This window comes from Drosophila innubila, chromosome X (genome assembly GCF_004354385.1).
Source record: "Drosophila innubila isolate TH190305 chromosome X, UK_Dinn_1.0, whole genome shotgun sequence".
Classification (NCBI taxonomy): Eukaryota; Metazoa; Arthropoda; class Insecta; order Diptera; family Drosophilidae; genus Drosophila; species Drosophila innubila.
The window spans coordinates 27815093-27839218 of record NC_047626.1 but is presented as its reverse complement, the minus strand read 5'-3'; the positions used below and the strand labels follow the sequence as shown (position 1 = coordinate 27839218).

Here is a 24126-nt window from a genome sequence, read left to right as displayed (position 1 = left end):
TGGCTGCTGTTGCTCTTAAGCATTGCCAGCAGCTTTCATCGCTTCGGGCATTGCCAGACGCAAATGCCGCTACAAAAAGTAGAAGTAAAAGCGAATAAGGATTTTTTAAGAACAACAATTTGTTAATAAACAAAGAATGTTGCTCTGTCGCCGCGTGAGTGCGAAACGTCGCCGCTGTTGCGTTTGCTGTCGACACAAACAAAGAAAATGCCAACAGCGGCTGCTGCACTAACGGTAAAATGAGCCAAATCTCCCTCCGCCCCAAAAGCAGACATACAACTAAAACATAAAACAACGACAACAACAACAACTAAAGCAACAACAACGAATTCTATATTAAACACGAGCAACGAACCAGTTTTATGAATGGATAACTATAGAAAAAAGGTAAGCGATGATTTCCATCGAGAATCAAGCAAGACAAAGAGATCCAGTGATTTATAAATACAGGATCCAATATAAAGCACATGACAATCCATAAAATCAAACTAAAAATTATTCAATTCTTAGCTGAAAACTAAAAACAAGTTCTATTTGAGTTCTGAAATCAAGAAAACCTAATGATATGTGTTATCTTTGGAATTCATCATATATGATATATGGTATATTATATGTATGTATATATATAATTGAATGATTTTGTCAAAGTGTGGTTGAAAGCATAAATGTTGATTTGGGTTACTTTTCCAACTAAGAACCAATTAGAGTTTGGATTTTAACACATTTCTACATGGAAGTTATTTATACTTTTAATATTTTAATCTATCCGAATGGTAGTCGTCATTCAACTTTAATTCAAATGCTTCAATTTATATAAATCAAAAAATTATTCAGGTTATTTCCTTAGCTTTATACACCGCTTTAGGAATAACCCATCTCAACTGTCAGTTCACATTCAACTATAATTAGCTAAGATCCTAAATCCAAATGATTTTCAAAACAATTTTAAAATTTTACGTTGAGTATGTCTAGAATTTGATTGGGCGATCCGATTGGACGCCCACCTGGTTGACTATATATGACGTTGTATGTAGCTGTCTATGCCATGATCCGATCAACAAGCAGCACCCCAATCTAACCGCATAACAAATTTATATTAATTTTATATGCATGTCTACCGAAGCTAAATATAGGAGGGGGCCCACTTCCATTCAATCCCCATTTCCCCCAAACCCCATTCCCCAACAACATATCTAAAATCAACTCATAACACTCAAAAAATGAAATTTATGTCGCATTTCAAAATCTCTGAAATGTACGTCCCATAAATTATGTTGAGCATGAGCCACAACCAGAGTCGTACTCCCCCCACCACGCCCCCAATCCTCCACTTCTTGCTTCTATAGATTTTTGTTACCGGAATTCAATTAAAAATTTCGCATTATGTATTTGAACTTTTAACCTTTTCGTGGCATCTTTACAGTATATAATAATTGGGTCACTCTGATGATGGGATTTTTCAATTATTTATCCACTTTATCTGTTTGTCGTCATCTCTTTGTTGTTGCCGATTGTTTGTTTGTTTGTGTTTTTCATTTGAACCCCTTTCTCTGTTTGTTCCCCTCTGTGTGGCGCCTGTGGCATTCAACACATTAAGCACAAATACTGCAAAATCAATTAACGTGCAACGTGAGCATTGCAAACATCGAATACACTCGCACTCGCCACAGATAGTTGCATCAGTTGCAGCGCTTTGCCGCCAGTTGATTGATTGCTTCTACCGTTGCATGCCCCAAACCAGCTGACGACAGACACAGCAGCAGCAGCAGCAGCAACAACAATTTGAGCTGCATTCGTTGCTTGGACACGTGCCAATCTCGCTCTTTCTCTCTCTCTTTTTCTCCCTGCTCTATGTCTCAAGAGAAATGCATCGTCATGAAAGACCCCCGTCTTCTACATATTTCCCATCTCTGCAAACACTTCCTTATTCACTCTTCTTCTCCCGCTCCTCCAACATTTATTATGGCCATTTATTTCTTTGTAAACAAAGCACAGAGATGATTTGATACAGAGATAACAAAAAAAAAAAAAAGAAAAAAAGACAGGGAAATAGTTACAGTTAGACGTCTACTCGTAAAGACCCGTACTTCTATGTGGGCCAACGTTGATTGCATTCGCCAGTCAAGCTCACTCTTAATGCATTTTGCCAAGCAACTGGACCTGGCCTAAAAATAATACCCTACATCTAAGTCTTGTGAAATGTGCAATTTAATTAAAAGTCTTCAAGTTAATAAAAAGTAGTTTTAGCTTTATAAAGATAGGATAATGACGCTAGACATTATTATATTAATTTTATTGATGTTAAACATTATTAATGAATAATATAATTATTGCACTTCTCAGTCTAGCAATTGCATTGCAGTTCTCATCGATTATAATTATAATTATAATCATGTAGATAATGTAAATAAGTACAATATTGATACGCTCAGCAATTCCCATACAAAAATTTTGAAATCCCTCTTTTTCGATCATCTTATTTGTATTACTATAATTATTTGTATTACGACAATTATTTGAATTACTTTTTTATTTTACTGATTTACTTAACATTGTCATTAAAAAAATCTTAAGGACTGTTATTATCATTGCAATAGCAATGGTGTTAGCATTAAAATTGTCATTAGCATTAGCATTGGCATTAAAATTCCATTAGCAAATGCAATGTTGTAAGCATTAACATTTGCATAAGGGTTCGCATTTTCATTAGCGCTATCATTGTCATTATCAATGATATTAACAATAGCATTAGCAATAACACTGGGCTTAGCAGCATTAGAATTGCAATGTTATTGTCATTAGTATTAGCGATAGCAACTAAATTAATATTTTTGTTATCATCAATATTGGCCAAAGTCAAGCACAATTGTATAGCACATCTATGGGTCGAACTCAACCCATCTATTTCCAATTCCATACATTTTCCACAATGATTATGCATAAAAGATCAGAGAGTAAAGAGAAAAGCAATGCGCGTTGGCGTTGCCTCTCTTTGTTGTTGTTTATATTGTAGTTGTTGTTTTTGTTGTTGTTACTGTGCGCTGCTTCAGTTGAATTAATGATGCATGCATCCGTCATCAGAAGGCAACGTAGACGCTGACGTTGACGTTGGCGCTGCTGCTGCTGCTGATGACGGCGACGACGATGACGACGGCGCCACTTTCGCTTGATGCCGACCGCCCACTCGCAGTTGGCGTCGCTGTCGACGCACGAGGCGACGCTCGACGCTGTGTGTTGCACTTTTGAAAAATCTAATGTGTTTTATGCGTTGCATTTTTCTCTTGATTTAAGTGGTCTTTTTGTTGTTGTCGTTGTTGTTGTTGTTGTTGTTGCTTTCTTTATATTTTAAAGTCATCAGCAAGTCGACGACATCATTTGGCGGTCTCGACAACGTGTCTTGGCTCCAACATTAATATGCATTTATAAATAGCCAAGCACTAAGAAGTCGCAAGTTGGCGACTCCATGCAACAGTTGCAGTTGCATTTGCAGTTGTTGCATGTGAATGATGTGTGCCACATAAGTGCCATCATATTTAATACAGATACTTTGTTGTATTTACACTTTTCGACTCGACCTGCCCAGGCTTTTACATATACAGTATGTACATATGGAACTTTATTCAATTACTCGATTCTCATGAAACTAACTGCACTTTAGCAGCTGTTCGATGGAAGATTTAAGTTGCAAAATGGTAGTTGGTGAACAGAAAACTGACGATTAGGGGAAATTTCTTCTCTTTTTGGCTGCCAGCCAGTCTAGTCATATGAGGATGTTTTTGGTTTGTTGCGTCTAGCCAATAATCTTCATGCTGGCTGGCGCTCTGATAGATGACAAGGACGACAATGAAACTGACTCATCTCGCCGTCCAAATGTCAGTGGGATGGGAAGTGCGATTTCTACGCTTGGTTGTTGTTTTTTAATCAGACAAATTGTTGACACCAACCACAAACAATCAGCTAAAGAGCCCAACTCAAAGTTTGGGGCGAGATCCCAAGCAACATGTTACATGTTACCATTTTTGCGATGTATAGTATGTACATTTATTATACGCTCCGGGCCCTGAGTTTGCTTGTCTGTCGGTTGTTTTGGTTGTTTAGATGTTTTGGGGGCAGCTGTTGCATCAACTAAAGTCGAATATTTTGGCTAACGGCGAAAAGTTCTCCCTTCCAGCTGAGATAAATTGTGCGGCGTTGCTGTGATGTTGCTCCTGTTCTCAATACTGTTCCTCCGACATATAATCTGACAACTGACATGCATCTAAGTCCTGCTCGAGTCCTTGCCTCCCCCCTTCAGCACTTTGTTCTATTGCTCTTCTTCACATGACACGCACTTTTGGCCGGAAGGAGTCCAAAGTGACTGATGTTTGGTCTGATGCTGCTTCTTCTCATTCTCCTTCCTCCTATGCTGACTAAAGCTCACAAACTTAGCAAAAGTCATTGACACTAGTGTCGAAAGCAAGATGCTCGACAATTAGATATTCTATAAAATAAAGTTTATTTCAGACATTATTTGGAATATTCACTTTTTAAGAAATATATCTCATATTTATAAAAAAATTAAAGTTATTTTAGTTATTGTGATAGTTTTTCAATTAAAGTTATAATTTCTAGTTTTTAGAAATGTTTTCCAATTTTTTCAACATTTTTTTATAGTAAGAAAAATAGTTATGTTTTTTTAGTATGGTTTGACTGTTAAACGACCTGCTTTTTAGAACAAATAATATTATTTGAACTTTTGAATAAAAACTGCACATCGTCTAAGAATTTTAAGTGGTTAATTTACTTAAATAATTATAATAAATTTAATGTTTGATTAGCAAAATAATTACATTTTACTTACAATAATTTTAAAGATAAAATTATTGTTCTGCAGAACTATTTATATATACTGTTAAAAAAGGATCAAAAATAAAAATATTTGTCTGAAACCTTAGAGGTTTCGTCTAGAATTAGTTTTTGTATTTTTCTCTTAAAGTTGTCTTATTTTAAAAAAATAATAATAAAGGAAAATGTATTTGATATTGGTATCCGACGTTTTCATCAGTGTACTTATATTGTCCAAAAGTATAGAGTATATGTATTAGTATTAAAACCAGTTGCACCCAAGAACCGTTAGCTTTGTCATCCTCATGTGAGTCATCTATTTAAAAACAGACTTTCCATGTGGCAAGGAGGAAAAGAATTGGCAACTAAAGCCATTACAATTTCAGCAGATTCATTATAGTCCTAAACAGATCCAAGAACCAAGAGTCCATATTATTCATGAGCCATCTGAATTTTGTCAATTGATAAAACCGCTAAGTGATTTTTGTAAATTTGTAAATTTGCCTATGTACGTGCGATATATCAGATAGTGATTTTTAATATACTTATTATTTATTTACATGCTCGTACTTAGTTATATGCATTTTGTGGGTAAGATTAAGAGAGTGTATGTGTGAGTGTGTGATATATGACATATATTGCAAGACGAATTACCTGCCACCCCAAAAATAAAACCAACAACAACTAAGACAAACAATGCAAACGCTTCGCTTCGCTAAAACTTCCCTCGCTCAGCAGTCCATACGCTGACAACACACACACACACATATATACTCAAATTTCCCTCCTACACGCGCATTAAATTTCCCTCGCACTTGGTACTTGCCATTTGCCGCAAGCTGCCTTGTGGCTTGCTGCTTGCCGCTTGGTGGCAACCGTTTCAGTGCTTCATAGTTGCTCGACTCGTGCGCGTCGCGTTGACGGTGTCTCAAATTTGTAGCATCTTCATCGTTCTGCGGGATTTACCTGAGTTGTTGAAACGTTTCTTAAAATGTTATACGGTTTTTCTTAATTGATATTTTTTTTACTTTTTGTTGTTTGTTGGAAATAACAGGATGGAGGAGTTTATTTCTTTAATGGGGTGCCTAAAAATCAACCCTCAGAACGTGCTCACGATCAGCGCCCGCTACTTCTAGGCCTACCCTTCTCCGCCCACCACCGCGAGCAAAACCGGTTCTTACATACGTATTCTCTTAAAATAGTTTGGCCACGCGAAATTATTATTATTAAACGTTACGTTGTGTGCGATTGTTCAAAAACAACCCCCAACCCTTATCAGCAGACAACAGCCCTGGCACATCATGCCAATGAACGTCTGATCTTATAAGAATCGTTCATCATTCTCCCCTTATGTGTGCGAGTTTTTCGAACAAACAAATTGTAACTAGAACCATACTAAAGTGAAACTGAAAATTAATGCGAAATGGCAACTCTATTAATGGAAAAAGGCAGCCGCACATTATGCCCAAAATGTATGTATTACCTATCCAAATATTCATTCGAAATATGAATTTATTCAATATGAATCTATTTCTTTTTAAGAAAATGGTATATAGTACATATATCTTAACATGTGTTATTAATTCAATTCTCGTTTAATCCAAGTGTGTGATTTATTTATTTGTTATCCATTTTGAAATGTGGACCAGTAAATTATATTATCGAATCTATAAAATTTATTTAACAAGCATGCTTGACAACTCTCTAAAAATCCAAATGCACAGCAATCGAATATATTTATTGAGATATTTATAAAACTTTAACTTTATTGATTAATCTTAATTTTTGCATTGAATTAAAAAATACACACAATACAATTTCAATAATATTATTTATTCTATAAAACATCGGTGGGCACGAAATTGTATCTAAATATTTTTAACATAATCTTAAAATCATAAACAAAATTCTTCTTGATTTTCTAATAATATATTTATATTAATTTAAAATATATCTTGGTTTCTTGGTATTTATAGTCCCGTGTTGTGCATACAAAGTGTTCGTATCATTTCCTAACAAATATTAGTATTTAAATTGAAAGAAAGATTACTACATGGTTGTTTAGTCGAAAGACGCATACAGACTGTGTCGGCTTTATTAGCTAGTATTAGGTACAGTGTACATCTAGAACTCTTCTATTTAATATTTAAATTTAAAAGGATCAAATCACTAAATTTTTTATTAAAATACTCCATATACATAAGTATATAGAAATATATTATTTTCTTAGTATAGACTATATATTTGAATATATATATATATATAATTTTTTATCTTGTAGGGAGTGCAAAAACTCTAATATTTGTAAGCCACATTGACAATGATTTAAAAAGTTAAGTGACAGTAAGGAAGAAAGGGAATAAAAGAAAAAATGATTTTAATTGCTTACAAGTTTCGTCTATTTTCTTGTCTCTTGTGTTGTATTTGTTCCACGACTTCAACGCATCACTGAGTTTCATCCAAGGCGACATGGACAAAGTTGTCTTTGTTGTTTCTGAGATTGTTGTTGTTGTTGTTGTAATTGTTATGGGGGCTTTACGCTTAATTGGTTAGCAACATCGAAAAAGGTCACGTTTATGAGTTGTGATCAAAAAGTTGTCGCTGCCTTTGCAATTGCAGTTTAAAATTGACTTTAAAAAGACAACTATTAGATGAAATCATATAAGATTAGTTGTTTGTGTGCTAAACAACGATTATATATTTTACTGATTAAGCAATAATATATTGACAATTGCAATAAAAGAACACAGCCGATAGACTTAAATGCTAGAAACATATTTTATAAAAAACAGTTAATAGATGGCTACACTGAAATTTGTTATTTTAAACTGTGTCCTCGACTTAGTAGCTAATGAGACTGACAAACCGAAACAAATGCTCTCTCTTTCTCCAACTCTCTACCCGATGCTCTCTTGCACTTACACTTGAATGCACTTTTTGTCATTGCCCAGGCAGCATTTAAACAAAGGCCTTTTTCTAAATTAAAAAGATAAACAAAAAAAAAAACAGATTGGAATGAAGTGAAAAAGGGAAAACAAAGTGCAACTGGAAGCAGAGGTGGCAAGCAGACGCAACGCTTTGTGCTGCTTGTGGGGTTTCCCCGCATAATTAACAAAGGGGAGCAGCGTAGTCAGAGAACCGGCAAACATCCCCTTTTCCCTCTCAGTTGTTGCTGTTGTTGTTGTTGTTGCTGTTAGCTAGTGGAATGTCTCGATCAGTGGAGTTGGAGTTACTTTAACTCAGCTCATTGCAGTTGCCTGGCTCCATTCAGGCGTAAAAACATCATTTGCACTACGGCCAAAAAATACAAATGAGAAGAAGAAGAAGTAGATGGGGTGAAGCGAATGAGGAGGGGGGAACACGAATGACGCGTGGCGCATACGCCCCGCTGTCAGTTACAGTTGTTGGCGCAGCCATGAGGAGGGGAATAAGGTTGTAGTCTCGTCGCAAAAATTTTTATTGAAAAGCGCAGAAAAATATCGCTGGCGCTTTTCCATAGCGATAACCATTTTCCACTTTGTCCACTTTCCACTCCCACTCTCTCTCTCTCTCTCTCTCTCCCTCCCTCCAAAGTCGGTATTTTTACTTCTCCCTGTTTCGGCCAGACACATTGTCCTGGCACATTGTTTGCCTTTTGATGCTGATGCTGCTTCTCGAGTGGCACGACAATGTGGCCAAAAGGATGCTTGAGCTGCGACTCCTTGGATAGACTTTCAAGATGCTAAATCTGCTGAGAATGCTTACCAGTCGATACAAGAAGACGTAACCCAACACTGGTTTTCGCTTTAAAGCCAAGTTCGTCGCCTTCCAAAAACTTTTATCAGCAACGTTAAACTTTTGTTTTAGTTTATTGTCTGGCAAAAGGCGCAGCAAAGTTTTTTTTTTTCAAACTTCCCGCCCAGCCCCATCCATTTCTCTATGTCGCTTTCTGAAAACTGATTAAGTTAAGCTTGCGTTGAGGGGCTGAGTTGGGCGTGGCAGCCTTTAAGTTTTCAACTGTCGGCCACAGCTTGCAGGCAAATTACTCGAGTTGCATCGTCGCGCCATCGTAAACCTTTCAGTTTTCCACTAAAAGAATTAAAACATAAACATTTCAGTTTTCCACTAAAAGAATTAAAAAGGAAAATTCCGTTAAGGAGCAAATGTGCTTTAAAATCAGGAATTGCACATGAAAGTCGTGTATTTTATTTTACTTTTGTATTATACTAATTGATATTATGAGAAAAAAAAAAACATTTAAATTTTAACTGAAAAAGCATTTAAATTGAAATTTAAAAAGCATTTTAATTGAATAATAATAATAAATGCTGTATTTTATTTTAATAGAAAACATTGAAAATAAAAATTTAATGCACATGCTAAAAATATCAAAAAAAAAAAAGTAATAACACCAACAAAATAACTGATTAAATGTAATAAATGTTCCAAAATTCCAAAAGAAATTTTTTGGTTTACATATTTGGCATGTGCATTTAAATTTTATCACAAAATTTAAAGGTAACTATTACATTCAATTTTAGAATAGAAATTTCAACATAAAATAAAGTGTATAATTTCATAGATTTTTATTCAGATCAAGTATGGGAGATATTTTTAAATTTTTTGAGAAAAATAACAAATTAATTATTATTTAAATTTGGTTTAAAATTAAAGTTGTTATGGTTGTAAAATGCATTTAAGGCATAATTTAACTTGAAAGACGCCGCAAAGTATGCAACACGTTCTTCTTCAAAATGACACACGTCAACGTTGCGTGGCGACTCGAGACGTTGCAAGCGGGCGTAGCACTCGACAGACGAGTGCCACTTGTAATGCAAAAGCAGCAGCAGCAGAAGCAGCACCACCACCACCAACCAACAACAACATCAGCGACAACCACAATTACAGAGAACGTGGCAATGTCCGCGAGATTTTTAATTGTTGTTGAGCTGGAGACGAGCTGACGACAAAGACAACGGCAAGAAGAGGGGTAAAAGCAAGACAGAGACAGCGCGAGAGAAAAAGAAAAAGAAGAAGGGAGATGGAGATGGAGAGTGGAAAAGGTTGTGGCAGCCACGTCGAGCATAATTTGCAACAAGCACATTTTCAATTTCAAAGCTGCCAAAACATGCAGCAAATATTGACATTGACTCTAATGGAAAAATCATCAAGCAGACAGGAGGGATCGAGGGAGAAGGGGAGTTGCAAGAAGTTGCAACACCATGCTGCATGCTGTTGGCAGGCAAATAAGATGATGCGACTTTATGTGACAATAGTTTGGGGAACAAAGCTTCCGCTACTTAGATTAAATTAAAATTTCTTATAGTGTTGCCAACATTTAAAGCCACAAACGAAAAGCTCAGCCACAGGATGAGGCAACAACAGCAGCCAGATAAGTCGAAGTGGCAGTGGCAGCTTTCCTAGACTAAACGACGACACGAAGATATGCGAGGCGAGACGACACAACACAAAACGACGCGATGCGACGCGACGCGTGCCAGCTCGTGGAAAGAGGCAGAAATGCTGCAGCTGAGGGGCGGCCGAGTGATGGAGAAAAAGGGGGGGTTGGTGCGGGAGGTGGGGGGTGAGGCAACAATATTTTATGGAGTGTTGTCTAGAGTGGCTGCTGTTGCTGCCGCTTTGTTGACTATAAATAACAATGGAATCATGACTCGAAATTAAACGTCGAAAATGTAGCATGACAGTGGGGAGAGAAGCTGTTGGAGCTGCTGGAAAGTGTAGGGTGAGTGCTTACACAATGGGCAAAGAAGTGGCAAGGAGGTAGGGGGCTATTTGCTCAAGAAGTCATAGGAACACAAGAAACGCAAATAAAAGCAAAAGCACATGTGAATGACGCCAAATATGATGTGGGCAGCGGAGTTAATGTCGAGTGACAGGAAGAGGGAGAAGCAGAGCAAGTAAGCGAAAAAGAGAGATAAAGAGATGGGGAAAGGGAGAAAATGGGAGCACAAAGTGTTGGATATCCACATTTGTTTGCTCGTTGCAATGTTGCGGCACATTTGTGTAATATATATTAACAAATTGCCAAAGCGGTCCATCAATTTGTACAAATAGAGTAAAAGCAAGCGAACACTTCCCCTTCTTTCACACACACACACACACCACTCACTATGCCCACACTCCTCAAAGCGACTGCCTAGAAAAATGAGCAAGCCAAGATTTCAACTTAAGAGCTGTCAATCAGAGTCAATAAATTGCCAGGTGGTCGAAAGGGAATAGAGCGAAAATAAGCAAATGAGAGTAGATTTGGAGAAGATGGGGAAGAAAGGGATTTGCTACTTGATAATATACATATATGGCAACGCTTTTGCCAGAATTTAAATAGATTTTAAGCGCGAAAATAAACTTTCTGGTATATGGAATGGAATGGAACAGAACAATGTGAGATATGGTAAACTCAGATAAATTTAAGAGAGGAATGTCATAGTTCTTATATAGTAGCTTCTAAAGATCAACCAAGATAATCTTATAATAATTCAAGACAATGAAAACATTTTAACCACAACATTTCCTTTATAACTTGATATTAATCCAAAAGTCAATTAAACTATTCAAAATTACAAAAATATTATTATAAACCAAGGAAGGAGATACAATAGATATTTTTAGATATTTTTAATAATATTTATTTATTTAAAAAGAAATATTAACAATAATGCTGTATACAAACAATAGGAACAAAACACAAATTGCCAACATTTTTGCACTCCGACCCTTTGAGATTATTTTTTATATGGCTACGATGATTAACAAAATTACTTAAAATAACTCTTGAAATTTATTGGAGTGGAATATTTTTTGTATTGGAAAAGTAACAGATTGAAACTTTTGCTGCCGAAGAATATAATTAGTGATTGTAACAAAACGCCACCTGGCGTTTAGTTCTTGGCCCAATCAGTGTAATAAGATTATTTATGCTCTCATTCATAATTCTTTGAAAGTTTTTCTTTTAATTCATTTACTCAATTGCCAAGTGTTGGGCGTAGCGCCATCTATCGGTCGCATTAGCAGCCATTACAGACTTATTAATCATCTGTGACAGCAACTTTAATGTAGCAGCCACAAACACACACACACAGTTGCCACACAGCAACTGAGTCACCACAAATGGCCATTCTATTACCCTCTCTCTCTCTCTCTTGATATGCCTTCCCTATTTCCCCCCTCTTCTCCATGCCTCTCTCCCACTCTCTACTGGCTTATAGCTTACATACATTTTCAATAACAAGTCACTTGGTGGGCGCTCGGTCCGAGCAATATTCCAACTCATTGTCGTTAGTCATCTGCCTGGTCGAGTTCTGCTGCTGGGTGGTTTTGTGGGTGGGTGGTGCTGTGTGGTTCTGGCTGCCACTTTCCCCTCGCTCCGTCCTCCAAGTCCATTCAACCCTTCAGAGCTGGCACCAAACAACGCCACTTAATTGCGTCTGCTCATTTAGTAATAAAAACAGGATTCATGCTTCGCAAGAGCACGAGCCGAAAGATGGAATGCTGTGTGTTGGTGGGATAGAAGTAGGTGGAAAGTCAGGAAAAGTCTGACTAACTGAGTGCATAGCTGAATAGTTTTTCAACAATTTTTATGATTCCCTCGCTTTATGTCTTTTGACTAGAAAATGATTATATCCATTCTTGAAATGCGAACGTCTAACTTTGTGTCCCATCGCAACGGCGCATTAAAAATTCAAATCAAATTTTTATTTAAATGCCCCTTTTCCCCCTCTCCCTCCCCCTCCCCTGCCTTCCTGCCATCAGGGGAGTCAACTGAGTGAGTGTATTCATACATAACTCATTCATCTTTTTAACAAAATTCTTGAAAATTCAGTTTTTCCTTTAGTTTATTTGCCTTCTTCTATCCCTTTTCCGTTTCCTGAACATAATCGGATTGTGCGTTGGGGCAAATTATTGTGTAGGATTGTTGGATTTAGAGTTAATGCAGCAGTATTCTAGATTTATGTTAAGTGGCAGACAGTGGGGCTAGTCTGGGATGCGGACTCGGTTTTCCACTTTGCAATTTTCCCATTTTACCATTTACAATTTTCCTCAAGCTGCTGCTGCTACTGCTGCTGCTGCCTTTGGTGCACTCAGCAATAAAAATGTCGTTCTGCAATAAAAATCGAATTGTTTCCTTTTTCGCTTGACAGTTGCAGCTGCGTTCAGCCGTAAAGCGAACCTACCTCCCTCCCTTCCTCCTCTCCCTACTTTTTTTTCTCTTTTGTATGCCAATGCATTTGACAGTTCCATGAGAAGCACTAAATATGAGACCATTAACTAAAGCCAGGCTCAGTTCTTGGCACTGTTTGAGCCTCCACAAGACTTATCCAATCCAATCACAATGGCGAAAATTGCCGGATTTACTTTGCTGGCAGGTCGCAGATTTATACTAATACTAATATCTAACATTTGTTTTTTGCCATTGTAGATAAAGTCAACTTGAACCTTCCCTTTCCCTGTTTCTCTCAAAGTTCCTTCAAGTTTCTATTCCTATTTGTACTTTGTCACAGAGAACAAACAACTTTTCGCATACGCCTAAATGCATTCTATATCCAAAAGGATTCCAAACAAATGCTTAACTTCATCCCCTCCCTATTTTAGACTGGCATATGGTAAACACACTTCTCGTAAATTAAACCCAACTTCTACTTTAAAGTTCCCAGGCATTAGATATCCTATTTGTTGGCATCTGAAAAAACGTTGCACAAGTTTCCCAAGCGCACCGAATGCTACCACTTAAATGTTGCCTTCATTTCTTTTCCTCTATCTAATTTTTTCTTTTTTTTTCTTTTGGGAGGACATCAAATTTTATGGCTTAAGTTTTTGGCCAGAAACTTGAAACCAAAACTACTTGGGTGTATTTAATGCCTTGATTCACGCTGCCCAGCTTAGCAGCCGCATGCCACACAAAGTTGCATGCTTTTTGCCGTTGCAAAGTGTCGCTGTAAATGCTTTGACTTTTTTCCGACTTTTCTTACCCCCAACAAAAAAAATGGTTTTGTAGAAATTGCGACACTGAGTCGTAGCATTTTTAAGTCCAGATTAAGGTTAAATGTTAGACATGAAATTATGTAATCATCTTTTAAAAAGTTTTCTTAAAGATCATCCAAAAAGTTATTGAATGGAGCTGAAACTTATTTATACGCATACACGTATAGAATTTTTATTGAAGTCGGAGGAGAATTATTTCCAAATTTATTAATGATAATCCTAATAATTCGGTATTGCTTGAACAAGTTAAGAAAACCGTTTGAATGTTAGAATCCGAAGAAATAAATGCGTTTATCTGAAATTCTACGAGGTATTCTACATAATCTTATAGGCTAGAATATTTTAGCAAGAGAGCTTAGAGATAACTAATTGAAAAACCCTAGTAAATTCTTTCAATAACTCGAGAGAATTAAGTACTAAAAACTTTTCATTTAACAGGTATTAAATTAAGATATTTAGTTGAGTAACTTAAGATGTAAAAACAACGAATTATTTTTGGAAAAATTTAGCGAAAGCGGTGCAAAGGTTTAGGCATCCGGTTCTTAAAAAAGAGTTCATTTCGGTTACGGTTAGTTTCGGTTAACGGTTCTGGTACCGGTTATGGTATTTTTTCCCTGTTATCTGTTATCCTTCAATTGCAATATTTCAGGAAGTACCTCAGAGGGATCGTCTAAGAGCCGAAAAGTAGACAAGGTTCTTTAGAGACAAGATTCTTTCTTTGTTTGATTTAAACACATTTAGTGTGGTGTCATCAACCGACAACGATGCCATCAACTTTTCTGTTTTGCATGTCCATAACTCTGTTTATTTTCGGGCTTATAACTGTTGGTGGTTATGGGAGGTTGTGTGTGTGTCTTTATAGAGGACGAACTGCAGTTCGTGACAGGAGCAAGCATAAACTTTGGCATTTCATATGCGTCGCGTCCAATAACCTGACGTTCTCGTTGTTATTTTTGGCAGTCTATTTATTTTTAACATTCATGTATGTGTACGCGCCACCAGCTGAGCCTGAGTTGTGGCAACATGATGTTGCATGACAGCCTGGAGTCGAGTTGGGCGTCGAGTTCCACGACCTGCAATCTTTAAAACACACACAAAGTACATCGAACATTGGACAATTGACCCATTTGCATTGTCAGACAATCCAGAGTGGCAAACTAATCTTTCAATAGGTGTAGACAGCAAAAGAGAGAGAGAGAGAGAGAAAGTGTCAGAGATGTGGCAGGGGCAAGGGTAGTTGCAGTTGCCACAATGCCACCATATTGGAGTGGCGCTCACAATGCTTCCGGGTCTGGTTTAGTTGTCAGTTTGGTTTCCTGTGACCAGACTCGAGGGTAACTTGACAACTTGGCGTGCCATATTCTGCACCACTTTATCCCTCCTCATTGTCTTCCTCATGTTTTCAGCTATCTCTACCTCTGTCTGTCTGTCTGTCTGTTTGTCTGTTTGTCTGTTTCTTGCATTACTTGCAAATTGTTGTGTGCCCATAAAAATATGTACTTAGAATCCTGTGCAAGTCGTCGGACATTCCTCGCATGCCATTCGCCTATATCCCATATCCGTATCCGTATCTTTATATGTGTCCTTCTCCATTGCCCACTTCCTTCTTCGCCTCCAAATGCAGCGACACAGCTGAGTGTTAATTGGTCGCCACAGTCTCTGCCCCAAATGGTTGCGTTTAATTACACAAGTTTTTACGCCATTGCGCCTCATAATTCAACACTCGCCACTTACCACTTGCTATTTTTGTATTTTGTACATGTCCTTTTTGTATTATTTTCTTATAGAAATCTTTGTCTGTATGCTTAGACAATGCTATATTTTCTAAAGATAGAATATCTTTTAGTTGTACTTCAAATTCAATAGTTTAACTGAATTTGTGAACTCAGTTAAATTTAAACAGAAATTGGAAATAAATCGCTCCGAAAATTTGCTATATTATATAACTATAAAATGGTATAATGGTTTAGAATTACAATTGCATTATATTTATGGAGAAAAACCATTGTCAAAGATAGTTTTGTTTATATAAAAAGCTTTGACTTTTATGAACATTTTTTCCAAAGGATATAAAGACAACATTAATACAAAAATTTGAGAATACTCTGTTCCGGTAATTGAACAGTCTGCAAGAGTATTTCAACTGCGACCTTTGAAAATCTCTTTCAGTTGCTTGTATCTTTTTGTAGTAACTAAGAAACTGTAGTTTTGCCATTATTTCAAATGAACTAAGTGCTTAGTGTTTAACTAGATTAGTTGTGGTAACGGATGCGTATGAAGGGTTGGACATCTCTTTAATCCCCAGGGCTGGGCTATGTGTAACCATTAGGGCTGACATTTTACAACTGCAGCTTAGTGCAAATTTAATTGAATTTCAGAAAAGTTGTTGTGCAAAGAAAGTTGCACGTGGGAGGATAAATAAAGAGGGAGGAAAATCGGGGTAAATTGGGGAGGCAACTGAGAAAATCAAAAGAGAAAAGTAAAAGTTTGTAAACTAATTTTTCTCTCTCTCTCTCTTTGTTTTCTATTTACAGGTGCGTGCTATGGAGCAGCGGCTGAGTGAATGGCCAAAGCCCCAAGCACAACAACAACAGCAACAACTACAACATAGTCAGCACTCGCAGCAGAGCACTGCGACCAGTTCTCCCATACATCAACAACAACAACAAGCAGTTGCCGCAGCTGCATTGGCGGCAGCCTGTCAGCAGAGTGTACTTGCCACAAGCAGCGGCAGCAGCGTTGCAACTGGCGTTGGGGCAGGCAACGAGACAACGGAGAAGACAATTACCTCGTTGGAGATTCAGGTGGAGGAGCAACGTCAGCTGCGCTTACACGACGCTCGACAGATCGAAGCAAAGGCGGCCAAGATCAAGGAGTGGGTCAATAATAAGCTCAGGGATCTCGAGGAGCAGAATCAATTGCTGCGTGAACAGAATATCAAGTGTAATCAGCAGCTGGAGCTGCTCAAGAATCACATTGCCAATCAATCGCAACGACACAGCATTGTTGGTCCGGTGAGGAACAGTTTGAGCTTGGATGTGCAGGATTTTGCAAGTACGCCGGAGACACGACGACGTAGTGAGAGTCTTGATCCGCAGGAGATTATCAGTCGACCGTTGACCAGTTCATATCCGCATCATCAGCATCGACGCAATCTCTCAATGGAGCCGCAGGAGCTGGAACGCAATCTCGTTGCCGCTGTCGATGGCCTAACACTCGCTCCACTCTCGAGCATCTCCAGCAAGGCATCGCAGTCGGCGGCGTCAGCGGGTGTCACACGTCCGGATAGCTCCGATACGGATACGGCCCATGATTATGCCGAAATCTATACGCCGTCTTGCGAGAAGTTGCCCGCCTGGATGAAGAATAATCCGGCATTGATGGCCAGCGGTGGAAATTCCAGCACCACCACAACCACCACAAGTGAATTGGGAGTGCCCAGACCGCCCACACCGCCGCTGCATCGTTTCCCCAGTTGGGAGGCCAAGATCTATCAGGTGGCCAATGATGGACTCGCCGGAACTGGAACGGGTACTGGAACCGGAGCTGGTACCGGAACTGGTACCGGCACAAGCACCGCTGAGAGCACTGGGAGCAATGAACCCACGCCGGATGTGCAGGAGCACAGTTTGACCTTGTCAAATGGCAGGTCACGACATCCGCATGATGGCAATGGCACGCTGGGCAGCATCGGTACTCCGGGAACTCCTCAGCCGCCGACGCGTCAGCAACAAACCGCCAGCGGCGGCTTCTGTGATATATCCGTGCCCGTCTATGCCACGGTCAAGGGGCGTGCCTCCCAAATACGCTCGATGCCCTTCACGGGCGACTCCAGTGATGATTCCAGCGATGGCGAGGATCATGCCGTCATGCTGACCCACAACTCGCACAATTCATCCAGCACGGACAACACGGAGACCTCGACATCTGGCAGCGCCTCGAGTCCCTCAAAAAGTCTCAAGACCTCATCGAGTTTGAGCCCCGCCAAGCGCAGTGGCTCCGAGAGCCCCAAAAATGCCAAAGCGCGTGGTATGTAAACTTTTCCCTCACCTCACTCACTCTTATCTGTATATAGTTAGTCAACTCCAACCGCGCCCAATTAAAACCAGATAAGCGTAGTGGTAGCGATAGCTCCTGCAAGAACCACAGCACCACAAAGCAAACAGCACGAATCACTAAACCACCACTTACTAACTACTAACCAGAAAACCACTCGTTACTACTCGAAACTAATTAGAAAACCATCCAAACCCAAAGTACAACTAACTCTTTGACTGCCTGATATTTCTCCTCTTTCTATTCCTCCTGTTTAATATTACACTGATAAAAAAAATGGATTAAAACTTATATAATTGCTATACAAATTTGGTTTAAAACTAATCTTTTTTAATTTTTTAATTTTCTCTTGAAATTGTGATATTTTAAAAATAATATATTTACAATGAATATTCTTGATTTTCAAAACGGGTCTCTTTTTATCAGTGTAGAAACTCTTTACCTAATCCAGTTCTGGTACATATTAAAATATAAACTTTCCTATTCTTTTCCCTCTTGAGCTCTACTTCAATCAGTTTTCCCAGTTTCCATAGCTTCTCCTCAAGTATCTAATCCCAATCTAACATTACTTCCCTTTAATTTACAGAGTATTCTTAGCCTATTTTTCAGTTGCTTTATAAGCTGAGTATTTTATTTAAATATATATTGCAATAATTATCTTTACTTAGTTGCATTCTATTCATCTATTATCATTCCCATAGATTTGTCCCATGATCTGTTGTGTATGTCGAACGTTTTTCACTCCTCTAGTTCTTTGTTTGGTTCAATCACAATTGGCCTTCCTTTCTTAGCAAACCGTAATTGCTTGGACATTTGGTCTATAGAATCCCAAACTTGATGAAAAACTAAACTAATTTCAATGTTTATTCTAACAATGATTCTAATACAAACGGGTTGCATTTCCTTCGTCCACGCCCTCGTCTCGTCTCGTCTCGTCCACTTTCAACTTTGTTCTGTAACTCTTTCATTTGAATCCTGCTCCAATCACCATTTTTAACCAACACCAACATTAACCACATTCAAATAACAGTACACACAACTCGCACAACAACCTTACAACAACAACGACAAGCACATCACTATCAGCATCATCATACGTTGCCACACGCACTTGCGCCACCGTTGGTGTCCGTGCAACACGTACAGAGCACGCTACCACGCCTACATACAACGCCCTCTGGCGCGCAGCTGACGCAACTGCGCGTGAGCTCCCACATGCGTGGCACAGTAATTTCAGATCTTTCCTTTGAATCAGGCCTCTCCGACGATTACGCCCTGCCCCCCGACGCAGTCTCCGAATCGACATGCATGGACGCCTCGATGCCATCGCTTTTAATGCGTCAATCCTACGTAGATTCTCCGAGCAAGAAGCTCGAGTCGCTCGAAAAGGTGAGAAATTGTAGTGAATGAAATTATTTGGTGAAATTGAAAATATTTAGATTTGGATGCATCAGGATCAATTTTTTTTTTTAAATATATTATTATAAAAGTGCATTTTGTTCTCTTTGATCTTATTAAAAAATATTAAAAAATAATATTCAATATTTCATAATTTTTTTAACAGTTTTTTTTTAAATATATTACTTTGTTTTTGTTATAAAAAAAATAAATTAATATGCCAAAAAGTTACCAAAGAATATTATGAATTCCAAATATTCAAATTTTTATTTGATTTAAAATATAGTTGATTTTTTTTTACTCTTGATTAAAATTAAAAATTTATTTCGAATTTATTATTATTAATGTTACAGTCATTTCGTGCCCTGATCAATATGGATATATTAACTGTTTCGTAACGTCCTCCTTCTCTCTTTTCTTAGATGGGTCACCTGGCCAAGCTTGGTGGCAAACTAAAGACCTGGCGTAAGCGGTGGTTTGTCCTGAAGAACGGCAGCCTCAACTATTGGAAGAGTCAGCATGATGTGCAACGCAAGCCGCAGGGTCAGATCCAGTTGGACGAGGCCTGTCGCATTAGTCGGGCGGAAGGTGCCTCCACCTTTGAGATAGACACCGGAAAGAAGGTCTACTACTTAACCGCCGACTCGCATGCCACCATGGATGATTGGATACGTGTCCTTCAAAACGTGCAACGTCGCAATGCAACCAAATTGTTGCTCAGTCGAGATGATCAGAAGCCCACGGTGCAGGGATGGGTGACCAAGGTGAAAAATGGACATGCCAAGAAGTGTTGGTGTGTGCTCCTAGGAAAAATGTTCCTCTACTTCAAGGCGCCCGCCGAGACAGTAAGTGACAGATCAAACAATAATCCAATCAATGTCTAAATCCTTGAGAATCGTTTTTAGAATCCACTGGGACAGATCAACATGCGAGATGCTCGTGTGGAGGAAGTGGAGCATGTTTCCGATTCCGACTCAGAGGAACGTGAAGATGCTGCTCAGGATCAAGCCCGTCTAACAGTGGCCATCTATCCGGCACATCAGGGTCCCACATATCTGATTCTATCCGGTAAACCAGAGCGCGATAATTGGCTCTATCATCTGACTGTTGTGTCGGGAGGGGGACCAAGTGCGGGCACACAGTATGAGCAACTGGTGCAGAAGCTTATGGAAACCGACGGAGATCCAAGTGAGTCAATCAACATTCGGAGATCAACTAACCAACTGATCCACTGACCAATCCTCTATTTGTATTCTTTTAGACTGTGTACTCTGGCGCCATCCCATATTACTACACACCAAAGATACGATCGCATCGCCCTTATCCTCCATGCATACGGAGTCCATGCAGCCGGAGGCCATTAAGCTATTCAAGGTAAGATCGCTAAAGTTCCCATTACTTTTCCTGATTTTCGATTCGCAGAATGTACTATATTACCCAATCTTTCCACAGAGCATTCAGCTGTTCATGTCGGTTGCGGTTAATCAACCAGGAATCGATTACCATGTGGTTCTCGCTCAGAACGCTTTGCAACACTGTCTGGACATGCCGGAACTACAGACCGAAATGATCTGTATATTGATCAAGCAAACCTCCCGACATATGGGCCAGAAACTAAGTGTCGGTGTCCAGGTAAACAAGAAACTGGGCAAGCAAACGCGCGTAAGTTTTTCAGTTGCAAAGCTTCTTATCATTAAAAGCTCTTTTAGTTGTTCCCCCAAGAAACCCATCGAATCCCAATATAGTTGTTAAACCTTTTCATTTCCGTATCATTTTGTATAACTTTTGTTCCCAAAACTAACCCAGTTATTAACTAATCAGTTGTGTACATGTCTAGCAATTGGGTTCTACCTGAATCCTGATCAAAGCTTTCCCAAAAGCTCTTTCCTAACAGGAAAGTCTTTGGAAACACCTAAAATTCATATATCATTTAACATTCATTCAAATGACAAGCAAAAGCTCGCTCAAAAAAGCGTTAGCTTTTTAAGAGCCTTACTTCAATACAGCTTTTAACCAAAACAACTCCCTATGTTTTCTATATCTGAATACAAAAACATAGGTATCGTATTTTGTTTATTTTTGGACTAATTAAATTTATTGCTTATCAAGTGCAGTGCTATTATCAAAACGATCAGCTTAAAAAAAAAGCTTTGCTTCAAATTAAAATCTTACGAACGCTTTATAATCACAAAATAATTACTAAGATATTATGTATTATACCTTATATAATAATATTTAACGATTATTAATATATTATATTATCCATATGTAATAATTCATGTTCTCATTTAGTTTTGCATGTGTTCGTTGTCTACTAATCCTAACTATTCGATTATATATTTGTAAATTGCTTTTGAGTTATCCTTAAAGTAATTCAATAGTTGGAACAGACAATGAATTTCCCCCATAACTGTCATACTTAATCTATAATCGTATATATGTATATTTATACAATTATGTATTCACATATGTCCCTAATATTCGTATTCACATACATACACTAGCTATCAATGATGAAACAAAAAAAAACACCAGCTAAATCTAATTAAACTACTCGTAATTCTATGTGTACATAATTTACATTCATACATATGTACATATATATGTATTCCTTTTTTTTTTGATCTGATCTTATTGTTGATGCGTTATCATTGTATAAAGTATTTGCTGTAAATTTCACACACAACACTTACATAACTGTAGTACTACATACAATACTACATCACAAGGAACTCACATACATACTTTTCTACATACTCTCGTACAAAACTTGTCTAGACACATTCATCGATCATCACAAGGAACAAAAACTATTGGACCCCTTTCCTCTATTCAATGTTACTACAGACAACAGTAAGCCGATAACTGTATAATATGCTAGACTAGTCAAAATTGAAATAGAATAGCATCTATTCCTAGAATATATTGAAAACCAACTAATATGGTCCCCTTTGAAAAGACATAAATTGATATTAGTGGGACCAGGTATTTGTATTATTTAATTACTAAGAAGTATATAGTATTATTTATTTTAAAGACAGAGAAATATAAACTAAATTATAGGCCAATTATTTATATGACAGTCGACCTAGTTTGAGTTAAATTTTAATTCAAGCAAAGGGTACACCCTTTAGTATCCGAAATTATTATAAAAACCCGTAAGATAAAATGTGTTGAAAGAGTGTTAGGGGTCCAACGTAATCACAGATTCACAACCATCCACAACTCACACAACAACAACAAGAAAAACAACCATAACAAATGCATTTGCAAAGTTCAAAGTATACTTTTACGCTCAGTGTATATTTAGGTATACAACTATCTCTCTATTTTTCTCACTCACGTACACAACAGAGCTACGTTTATGCGCAGCGCACTTAACGCGATAACTTTAGTTCTGATTTTACAGAAATTTGTACTTAAGAATTTATAAAAGTTTACAATTGTTAATCACGTTTTGTGTTCTTCGCATAAACGTTGTCAAATGTCTCGTTAGTCTCTGTTAAACTCTAGAATTTTCTAACTTGTTTATGGTTTGCCCAATTTTGATGTTCATTTTGCGCATAGTTTGCTGCTTTCACGTTTCATTTTGTTTTTTCAATGGCTTTGAATGTTTCGCATTATACTTAAAATTTAACTCGATTTCTTTGCCGTTTGCGCTTCTTCTTGAACAAAAGAAAACAACTTTTGTATAGATGTAACAAAAGAAACCCAAATATATAGAAATATAAACTCAACGAGAGCTCAAATTGATCAGCAAATGTTTTTTGGCTTTTCTTCTTCTATTCTGTTTCTTTACATTTTTGCGTTACCGTTTTGAAACGTTTTCCGTTTCGTTTGTATGTGTATCGAAAAAAAATCCAATACCGATTACTGATAACCAAAACCGATAACCAAATCCCGCAAACCGTAACCGTTAACCGTTTTGCAACACTGTACCGTACCATTTTGACGACAACCAACAACAACAACAACAACGATCATGAAATTTACAGCAACTACTATTGTGCGCCACCCAAAGCCTGTTCACCTGTGATACCCAACAGGCTGGACAAGCTCAAGCCAACGGCAGTTCGCCCACATCGATACAGGTATGAGGGGAAATTTTAATTGTCATTCAATAATCGATAGCTGATAACTGATAACCATAACCGATATACATATAAGCTCTTTTGTCAATGTCCTGTGTCCAGAGTTTTGTACAGTTGCTTTCAGTTGTTGTAGTCTATTGTAGAGTTGCCTAATCCAAACAATCGTTTTATCTAGCTTTCATTTGAAGTTCGTTAACTAACACTGTCTGCCTTACCCTCTCTTTCTCTCTCTCTCTCTCTCTCTCTCTCTCAAAATATATATATATATATTCTCTTGTTCGATAACAGGCGCCTGTGACCACGCCCATTATCGATTGCAAGTCAAATCCGCCCGCTTACAGCTTTGTCCAGGGCTGGCAACTCCTCGCCCTGGCCGTCTCCCTCTTTGTACCCAAATCGAGTCGACTCCTTTGGTATCTCAAGCTTCATTTGTCCCGCAATGCGGACACTAAAACAGAGACTGGCAAATACGCGGCATACTGTGAGCGTGCCCTGGAGCGAACTCTGAAGAATGGGGGACGTGAAACGAAGCCGTCGCGCATGGAGGTGCTATCGATATTACTGAAGAATCCATATCATCACTCCCTACCGCATGCAATACCCGTGCACATGATGAACACCACCTACCAAGTAAGTCAACTGGTTCATTTATTTAATTTTTTTTATTTTATTCAACATCAACTTAAAGCAGAGTGTTTTTGTAGACAAACAAACGAATAAAAAAAATACAATTTTGAATAATAGAGATTTTTATAGAGATTTCTTAACAAAAAAATGT

General features: G+C 38.0%; 1 protein-coding gene across 2 annotated transcripts in view; it reads left to right on the top strand.

The window, feature by feature from the left end:
- LOC117794214 (uncharacterized protein CG43867) overlaps positions 1-24126 on the top strand; it is a 131212-nt gene that overhangs the window by 104127 nt on the left and 2959 nt on the right. The window contains exons 4-11 of one of the 2 annotated variants that reach the window (XM_034634770.1): positions 16338-17832; positions 19115-19248; positions 19680-20102; positions 20163-20445; positions 20519-20631; positions 20710-20919; positions 23253-23348; positions 23637-23978. In XM_034634770.1, coding sequence (XP_034490661.1) covers positions 16338-17832; positions 19115-19248; positions 19680-20102; positions 20163-20445; positions 20519-20631; positions 20710-20919; positions 23253-23348; positions 23637-23978 — 3096 coding nt within the window. The remainder of the gene's footprint in view (positions 1-16337; positions 17833-19114; positions 19249-19679; positions 20103-20162; positions 20446-20518; positions 20632-20709; positions 20920-23252; positions 23349-23636; positions 23979-24126) is intronic. The other variant, XM_034634771.1, reaches the window with a different exon arrangement.